The 10,000-nt window shown below is 46.3% G+C and overlaps 1 protein-coding gene and 1 long non-coding RNA gene across 2 annotated transcripts in view; one reads left to right on the top strand and one right to left on the bottom strand.

Annotated features, from left to right (window-relative positions):
- Window positions 1-10,000, top strand: part of LOC143302363 (uncharacterized) — a 240,097-nt gene that overhangs the window by 106,691 nt on the left and 123,406 nt on the right. The window lies entirely within an intron of this gene.
- Window positions 5,174-10,000, bottom strand: part of LOC143275025 (polycystin-2-like protein 1) — a 37,574-nt gene continuing 32,747 nt past the window's right edge. The window contains exon 18 of the mRNA XM_076579088.1: window positions 5,174-6,014. Coding sequence (XP_076435203.1) covers window positions 5,784-6,014 — 231 coding nt within the window. The 3' untranslated portion in view covers window positions 5,174-5,783. The remainder of the gene's footprint in view (window positions 6,015-10,000) is intronic.

The raw sequence follows: 10,000 nt of genomic DNA, 5'->3' as shown, positions 1-10,000 counted from the left end.
CCCCCAGTCGTTCGTCTCCAAGGTTTGGAGAGTACAGAGGAAACAAAGTACATATATTCCATATAACAACTATTTAAGCATGTGACGTGGACACACATCATATCGATACGAACACATAACAAAGTACATATAAAACATAATATAATTAATCATTCAAGCCTGTAAATATCGAAACACATTATGTTCATACGAACACAACATAAAAAATACATTGTTGACATTGACAGAGAGACAAACGGAGAGACAGACAAACAGACAGACAGACAGACAGAGGAGGAAAGCAGGATCTTACCCCTCAAGTCACCACCACCACCACCACCGCCACCACCACCATCACCATCACCACCATGCTCTTGAGTCTCTATAGAAACTCCAGCTGCCCTTTTTTTTTTCACTTGTTTTGTTTGTTTGTGGTTTTATCCCCCTCCTCTTCCTCCTCCTTCTCCTCCTCCTCCTTCTTCTTCTTCTCTTCTCTCCTTCACGAGCACACAACGTGGCGAGTTGCACTGAACTGCGGTTCTATTAGCTACCCCATACCTGAAAGCCTGCATTCACCACCACCGCCAGTAGATCAGCACTCATAGCTACACCCACCCACCACCAACACCTGATACTGACACTAATTCACAAGTGTCCTGGAAGTCACGTACGATCTTCTTGTTGGGTCAGACATGTCAGTGCTTCCCAGAGACTTTAACTCTCTCCATACGAACGGCGAAAGAGACGACGTTAACAGCGTTTCACCCCAATTACAACCATCAAAATATTACAAGCCGAAGGCTCTTACACCGAAGAGGTGAATGTTGACAAAGAATACCACAATTCTGACGACGGAAGCTAAAGGTTGGGTCATAGAGACACCCACTGGACATCCGAGGGGTCTGTGTAGAGGAGACGAGAGGACTGGCCGTACTGAGTGAGTTAATAATGTTATTTTTTTCCGACCGGTGCTATGTCAGCTGAGGACCCTCCCCCGTCCCCGACCGTACTGCCCCCCCCCCACACACACACACACACACCTTCCTCTTTCTATTCGCTCTTAATCCGGTCAGACCTGAAAGAGGTTTTTTGGGGGGGTTATTTTGTTTGTTTGTTTTTGTTGTTTTTTTTGTTCATATTCAGACTTTTTTCGTTCGTTCTTATAGTTTTGTTGTTGTTGTTGCTGTTGCTGTTGTTGTTGTTGTTGTTGCTGCTGTTGCTGCTGCTGCTGCTGTTGTTGTTGTTGTTGCTGCTGCTGCTGCTGTTGTTGTTGTTGTTGTTGTTGCTGCTGCTGCTGTTGTTATTACTGTTGTTGTTGTTTCTGTTGTTGTTGTTGTAATTGCTGTTATTTTATTCGTTCTTATTGTTTGTTTGTTGTTGCTGTTGTTGTTGCTGTCGATATCATCATCGTTGTTATTGCTTGTTGTTGATGTTGTTGTTGTTGTTGTCATATTATATATTAGTGCATTGACTATCTTATTCAGTATTTACTTATCTATCAGTCTACCTATATATCTATCTAGTTGTTGTTGTCATATTATTCATTAGTGCATTGATTATCTAATTTAGTATTTACTTATCTATCTATCTACCTATCTTGTCTGTCAATTTCTTTCGCGTTGCAAACAGCCCAATCAACAACAATAACAACAACAACAACAACAACAAAAATGCCACCTCAGATTGATGTTTCTGTCACAATCACTTTTTGACTCACTTGTGGAAACAAAGAGAGAGAGAGAGAGGCGGGGGGCGGGGGTGGGGGTGGGGGGCGTGAGAGAGAGAGAGAGAAGGGAGAGAGAAATGGAGGGAAAGTGGAGTGAGAGAGATAGAACGAGACAGAGGGGAGAGTGAGAGGGAGAGAGAGAGAGACAGAGAGAGAGAGAACAGAGAGAGGGAGAGACCGAGAGAGAGAGAGAGAGACAGAGAGAGAAGCAGAAAGAGAGACAGAGACAGAGACAAAGAGAGAGAGACAGACAGACAGAGACAGAGACAAAGAGAGAGACAAAGACAGAGAGGCAGAGAGAGAAGGAGAGAGAGGGAGAGACCGAGAAAGAGAGACAGAGAGAGAAATAGAAAGAGAGACGGAGACAAAGAGAGAGAGACAGACAGACAGACAGAGACAGAGACAAAGAGAGAGACAGAGACAGAGAGAGAGGCAGAGAGAGACGGGGAGAGTGGAGAGAAAGAGAAAGAGAGAAAAGAGAGAGAGAGACAGAGAAACAGAGATAGACAGAGAAGGAGACAGAGAGAGAAACACGGAGAGACAGACAGACAGACAGAGAGACAGAGACAGAGAGAGAGAGAGAGAGAGAGAGAGAGAGAGAGACAGAGAGAGAGAGAGAGAATACGGTTGAAAGTCTACTATGTCCAAGGTCATTTTGCATATTGGACTTTATTTGCAACCATATTCACATTTCTCTCGGCGTCGATCCTGTTACTAAGATGTTCTGCTAACAGTTCCTAAATCATTCCTTTCTGATTTTCTCCCACCCCCACACGCCCTAAATGAAGATCTTTCGCCCTCAACGAAAATTCCCCCCGCATCCCCGATATAAATATCCCCCCCCCCCTCAATGAAGATTTCACCTCCCCCCTCCCCGTCCCCCAATGAAGACCCCCCCCCCTTCACACACACTCAATGAAGATTGATTCCCTCCTCCCTTCAATGAAGATCCTTTCCCCCCTCAATGAAGATTTCCCTCCCCCCGCCCCCCTCAATGAAGATCCCACCCTCAATGAACACCCCCCCCCCTCAATGAAGATCCCCCCGCCCCCCTCAATGAAGATCCCCCCCCTCAATGAAGATCCCCCGCCTCCCTCAATGAAGATTCCACCCCCCCTCAATGAAGATCCCCCCCGCCCCCCTCAACGAAAATCCTTCTCGCCTCAATGAAGATTCCCCTCCTCAATGAAGATTCCCCTCCCTGCCCTCCTCAACGAAAATCGCCCCCCCCCCTCAATGAAGATCTCCCCCCCTTCAATGAAGATCCCCCCTCAAAGAAGATTCCCCCCTCAACGAAGATCCTTTCCCCCTCAATGAAGATCCCCCCGCCCCCCCACCCCCCGCCCCCTCAACGAAGATCCTTTCCCCCTCAATGAAGAATCCCCCCGCCCCCCTCAACGAAGATCCTCTCCCCCTCATTGAAGATCCCCCCCGCCCCCCTCAACGAAGATCCTTTCCCCCTCAATGAAGATCCCCCCGCACCCCCCTCAACAAAGATTCTTTCCCCCTCAATGAAGAATCCCCCCGCCCCCCTCAACGAAGGGATCCTTTCCCCCTCAATGAAGATCCCCCCCGCCCTCCTCAACGAAGATCCTTCGCCCCTCAGTGAAGATCCCCCCCACCCCCCAATGAAGATTCTCCCCCCTCAATGAAGATCCTCCCCCCACCCCCCACTCAATGAAGACATCCCACGCCCCCGCTCCTCAACGAAGATCCTTCACCCCCTCAATGAAGATTCCCTCCCCCCCCCCCCTCAATGAAGATCCCTCACCTCACCCCCCAATGATCTCCCTCCCTCCTCCCCCACCACCCATCCCCCACTCAATGAAGATTTTTTTTTCTTTCTTTAATTTGATGAAACCCACTTTAACTTTGTGCGTATGTGTGCGTCTCCCATCTCTCCAACTCTTCCCCTCTGTCTTTCCACCACTTCTATGAAACTCTGTGTGTGTGTGTGTGTGTGTGTGTGTGTGTGTGTGTGTGTGTGTGTGTGTGTGTGTGTGTGTGTGTGTGTGTGTGTGTGTGTGTGTGTGTGCCTGTGTGTACGTGTTTGTGAATTGTTTGTATGTATGCTTGTGTGTGTATGCACATGTGTGCGTGTGTATGTGTGTTTAAGAAATAAGCTGTAATTGCAGTGATTTCTCGGCTCATTGCGCAAATACAGGGGTTCAATGTATAGGAAACTGAGAAATGCAAACACGGCAGATAGATCTACTATATCAAACACACACACACACACACACACACACACACACACACACACACACACACACACACACACACACACATACATACACATTCGCAAACGCTCGGACACACACACACACACACACACACATTCGCAAGCACGCACACAAACTCTCTCGCTCTCTGTCAAACACACACACACACACACACACACACACACACACACACACACACACACACACACACACACACACATACACACTGTAAGGGAAGTGTAGAGTACAAACTTATCTGGATTCATGATCGATATAGAAAAAAAATATATGTACGTATATACATCCAAGATTCTGTGGCTTTTCAAGCGTAGCTTTCATGGTGTCCTCGGTTTCCACACCACTCCACATCGATGCTTCGAGTTAGCTGCTGTCAAGGTCTTCGGTGTCGGTATATCAACAGGAGGCTGTCGTTGGAAAGGCGTGGTGGGTAGTCTTCACTCTGGAGGGGCCGCTCGCTCAGTCTGACTTCGACGACTAAGCGACTTCTATCGTCAGTACGGTGGGGGCTGAGTTTGTGGTGTCCTGCGTATGTTGAATCAGAACAGGCGTTTCTGAACACCGCCCAAGTCATTCGGCAGCAAGTGCAGGGTCTCCTCTCGTGGGTGGCCTTCTTGGCGACCTAGCATCGATGGTTCGTTGTGTGCTGTCGTCACTGAGATCGCGGCAGGAGAGCCCAGGTGTGGCTGTGTATGTGGGGTGGGTGGGACTCGGGATGAGTGGTTTTGGGGAGTACTGCCACTGAAACGGTGCAAATGATGCGGCAGCATAGACTTTCATGCCTTGTGTAGACATGCCTGTTATCTTGCTTTATTTTTTATTTTATTTTATTTTATTTTATTTTATTTTTTTATTTTTTTTGGCATCGATAGGCTATATAGATCACACGGCTTTCAACCATCTCGTTTTCAATATTGTTTTTATTTCATCACAATATATTTTTCTCCATAAAATCCGGGCTGCTGTCTCTGGTGAGAGCGTGTCGCCACAATCAATTATTCAGCAGCATTTAGTTAGTTAGTTAGTTAGTTAGTTGGCTATTGTTTTCTGTGTGTAATTGATTTTTTTGTGTGTGTGTGAATAGTTTAAAACCAAGTGCAAATATTTTACTACATAGCGATTATAGTCAGTGGCCCAATTTTGTTTTTCTTGTATATCACAGTCACAATCCAACCAGTGGCCAAGTTTTCTTCTTCTTTTTTTCTTGTTTATCACAGTCACACTCTAATCAGTAGCACACTTTTATTTTTTCTTGTTCATCACAGTCACAATCTGATCAATATATCAGTGGCCCAGTTTGTTTGTCTTTTCTTTTATATTACAGTCATATGATCATTGGCCCCGATTGTCTTACCTGTATATCACAGTCACATAACCTAATCAGCAGACCATATTTCACTGTGCATTACTGTCACAGCCTAACCAGTGGTCCAGGTGGTATTCTTTCTGCATATTATGTTCACATGGACGTTGTTCCTGAACATCACAGTCACAAAACTAGTGGACCATTTCGTTTTCCCCGCTCATCAGTCACGAGGAAATCCGTGACCATGACTGTCTTTCCTGCACGTCACAGTCACAACTTCATCAGTGCATCATGCTGTTTTCTCTGTTCACCACAGTCACAACAAGTTGGTCATGCTGTTTTCTCTGTACACCACAGTCACAACAAGTGGGTCATGCTGTTTTCCCTGTTCATCACAGTCACAACAAGTGGGTCATGCTGTTTTCCCTGTTCTCCACAGTCACAACAAGTGGGTCATGCTGTTTTCCCTGTTCATCACAGTCACAACAAGTGGGTCATGCTGTTTTTCCTGTTCACCACAGTCACCAGGAAATCAGTGGCCCAGTCTGCTTCCTCTCCAGGCGTCCCGCCACGCCCCGTGGCTGATGTAGCGATGTCCGTTTCTCTGCTGGGGGGTGTGGAACCGCTGGCCACACACCTCACATCGGTACTGCTTGATCAAGTGCAGGGCCACGTGACTGTGTAGCGCATGCGCAGAGCTGAAGCCCTGTCCGCACCAGTGGCAGACCAAGGGGTAGCCGTGTTTCTGTTGCATGTGCTTGAGCTGGAACAGTATGGGATGAATTTTACTCCCTAGGCGAACATCAGCTCAAATCAAAACTGATCTCATGTGATATCAGTTGTTCTCTTTATTGATTTCAGAAGCAGAATCGGTTAGAGTTAGATGTTTGATTTCTGAACCTGTGTTCTTCTTCTTCTTCTTCTTCTGCGTTCACTCGTATGCACACGAGTGGGTTTTTACGTGTATGACCGTTTTTACCCCGCCATGTAGGCAGCCATACTCCGCTTTCGGGGGTGTGCATGCTGGGTATGTTCTTGTTTCCATAACCCACCGAACGCTGACATGGATTACAGGATCTTTAACTCTCTCCATACGAACGGCGAAAGAGACGACGTTAACAGCGTTTCACCCCAGTTACCATCATCAAAATATTGCAAGCGGAAGGCTCGTATACTGAAGAGGTGAATGTTGACAAAGAATACCACAGTTCTGACGACGGAAGCTAAAGGTTGGGTCATTCAGACACCCACTGGACATCCGAGGGGTCTGTGTAGAGGAGAAGAGAGGACTGGCCGTACTGAGTGAGTTAACGTGCGTATTTGATCTTCTGCTTGCATATACACAGGAAGGGGGTTCAGGCACTAGCAGGTCTGCACATATGTTGACCTGGGAGATCGTAAAAATCTCCACCCTTTACCCACCAGGCGCCGTCACCGTGATTCGAACCCGGGACCCTCAGATTGACAGTCCAACGCTTTAACCACTCGGCTATTGCGCCCGTCCTGAACCAGTGTTCAACAATGATCAGGGTTCGAGGCCCCGTTTCGGCATGGTGTGGTCCTCTGGGGAAAGGCATTTTATTCTGATGTTCCTCACCACACTCAGATGTGAATGGGAAACTTTATTTGTTTGGGGAAAGCTAAAACGACGAAAAATGAGAAAATTGGGCCCCGGCTTCCAATGTCCAGCCCAAAACACAGTGGACATTGAATTCACTGCCCCGATAGCGGTGAAAGGCTACGAGAATTAATCTGTGACCTTAACAATCGGAATAAATAGCACTTGAGCTAAAACCTTTCGCCCATTGTTTTTTCACAAAAATTAAAACAAAACTGTGTTGTTTCTCAGAATGAAGTGTATTAGAGACAGACAGACAAACAGACACACAGACAGATAGACAGACAGACAGACATATAACGTTTCTAAAACTCATGAGTTTCGAAACAGATTGCGCATAAGAAGTGGTGTTATGATGATGACGACTTCCCTGTGCTGAGGAAGGCAGCCTGTATTCACACACACATCTGTCGTGACAGGATAGTAACACAATACTACACTTCTTTACATACTCGCATCAGATTCCCTCGCATCTTTTAAATCTCGTCTCAAAACTCACCTTTTCCCTCAGCAGTAAGTTCAATTGTGGCAGGTCCACTTCCTTTGCGTTAGCTGTGCTTGACTAAGCATGTATACATATGTATGTGTACATAACTACATGCATGTATATGATTGTGTATTGTGTGTGCGTGCGTTTATGGAAGTTTGTGCCTGCCTGTGTGTGCGTATGTGTTAGGGTAGCTGTTAGATACACATGTATTGTTAAAATGTATGTATGCAGTGTGTGTGTGTGTGTGTGTGTGTGTGTGTGTGTGTGTGTGTGTGTGTGTGTGTGTATTGTGTGTGTGTGTGTGTAGTCATATTTTGGTGTGTGTATATAACATAGATGTAATGTTTTATGTTAACAAAGCGTTTTTGTAAAGCACCTAGAGCAGATTTCTGGATAGTGTGCTATATAAGTATCCATTATTATTACTCACTCAGGCCCTTCGCTCCCTGTGGAGCATAGACCATCAACGACGTTTCTCCACCGAACTCGACTCTGGGCTGTCCTTTCTGCATCCCTCCAGCTGGATCCCAGCCTCTTTAGCTCTGCCTCAGTACTCCTGCCTCCAGCTGTTCTTGGGCCGCCCTCTCTTTCCTTCTCCCCCTGTGGGTTCCAGGCCAGGGCCTGGCGTGTAGTGCTGGATGGCGGTTTCCTCAAGCTATGTATGGCCAATCCATCCCCACTTTCGTCTCAGGATCTGTTTCTCCATTGGTTTCTGTCCCCCTCTTTGCCAAAGTTCTTCGTTTCTAATTCTGTCTGGCCAACGGATCTTAAAAATGTGCCCCAGACAACTGTTTATAAAGGTCTGGATTTTCTGTAACATCTTTTTAGTAAATCGCCAAGTCTCTGATCCATAGAGAAGGATGGACGTCACGTTGAAATTGAATATGCGTATTTTTGTTGTCGCTATTTCTTTGGAGGAACAGATGTTCTTGAGGGTGATGAAGGTTGCTCTAGTTTTGCCTACTCTGGAAGTGACATCTTTGTCAGTGCCGCCCGGTTTTATCAACAATGCTGCTGAGATAGCTGAAGGAGTCATGTATCGGCTCACCACCTGCAGTGACTGGTTTGTTGGCATATGTGTTGACCTTCATCAGGTTGGTTTTCTGGATGCTTATCTTCAGTCCCACCCCACAGGATGGTGTGTCCAGCCTGGGTGTCTTGTCCTGTATCTGACTCACTCACTCACTCATTCCCTCGACCACTGGGGTCGTTGGGGGGACATGAGGAAGATGTCATAGCTCGCCACGCCGTTCTGTTGGCAGCTGTCGTGAGGAGATCTGGCATTGTCATTTTGGTCCATTCCTTGACGTTGTCGGACCAGCTCTTTCTCTGCCGCCCCCGTCTGCGCCCTCCCTCTACAGTTCCTTGCAGGATGGTTTTGGAGAGGGTGTTATGTCGTATGACATGACCAAACCATGCCATCTTCCGTCGTTTGACAGTCGCCAGCATTGGTTCTTGGGGCCCAACAAGGTTGCTGACCAGGTTCCGCACATAGTCATTGGTCTTGTGCTCATTGTAGGAGATGTGTAGTAGTCTCCTCAAGCACTTGGTTTCGAATGCTTGGATTCTTCTTTCTGTTTCTGCCATCAGTGTCCATGTCTCACATCCATATAAGAGGATGGAGACCACCAGTGACTTGTACAGCAGGAATTTTGTGTGGAATCTGATGTTGCTCTTCCATACCCTGTTCAGTCTGGCCATCGCTGCCGTTGCAGAATTAATCCTATTTCTGACTGTGGTTGTGCAAATCATCAGCCAAGTCGTGATCGTCCAGTTGTGTCCATTATTTGCCTTTCTTCCTTCTTGTTGTAGTGGTCTTCATGATCCGTCAATGACCAGGAGGAACAAGAAGGGCGATACGAGACATCCCTGCCGGACTCCAGTCTTGACCTCAAAACCTCTGTGTAAAACCTTGCATGATATCCCTTGGTAGGTATTTTGGATCAGGGTGATGAATTTCTCCGGGACTTCATTGTGCCTCAGCAATTTCCACAGGGTCTCTCTATCTACACTGTCGAATGCTTTCTCATAATCTATGAAGTTTATATACAGAGAAGAGTTCCATTCCAATAGTATCAAGAATACTAAACTTCACTACACTTAAACGCAGTACATCATCATTATTATTATTATTATCATTAGAAGTAGTAGTAGCAGCAGCATCAACAATAGCAATAGCAACAGCAGCAGCAACGGCGGTAGCAGGAGTATTAGCCGTAGTTGTCGTCGTCGTCGTTGTAGTAGTAGTAGTAGTAGTAGTATATTTTGGGTTTGTTTTTTTGTTTTGGGGGTTGTTTTTTTTTACCGTAACTATCATCACTATTTACCATCATCATTGTCGTCGTCACCGTAATCGTCAAGGATCCCCCAACTCTTCCTGTTTGTTCATCTTCATCATCACCATCGATCATCATGATTTTCATCATTGGTCATTGATCACCATCATCACGTGACTGTCATTATTGCCTGATCACCACCACAACCACCACCACCATCATAATCACTATCATCATCTGAAAAGCATCAAAGCCCCAGAAGTGGAGGCTATTACAGATCATGTTCGTCATCATCATCATCATCATCATCATCATCATCATCATCTTTATCATCATACTGTCGTCGTCGTCATCATCATCATCAT

The sequence above is a fragment of the Babylonia areolata genome, chromosome 29 (genome assembly GCF_041734735.1).
Source record: "Babylonia areolata isolate BAREFJ2019XMU chromosome 29, ASM4173473v1, whole genome shotgun sequence".
NCBI lineage: Eukaryota > Metazoa > Mollusca > Gastropoda > Neogastropoda > Buccinidae > Babylonia > Babylonia areolata.
The sequence above is the reverse complement of the archived record's forward strand: the minus strand, read 5'-3'. Positions and strand labels throughout refer to the sequence as shown.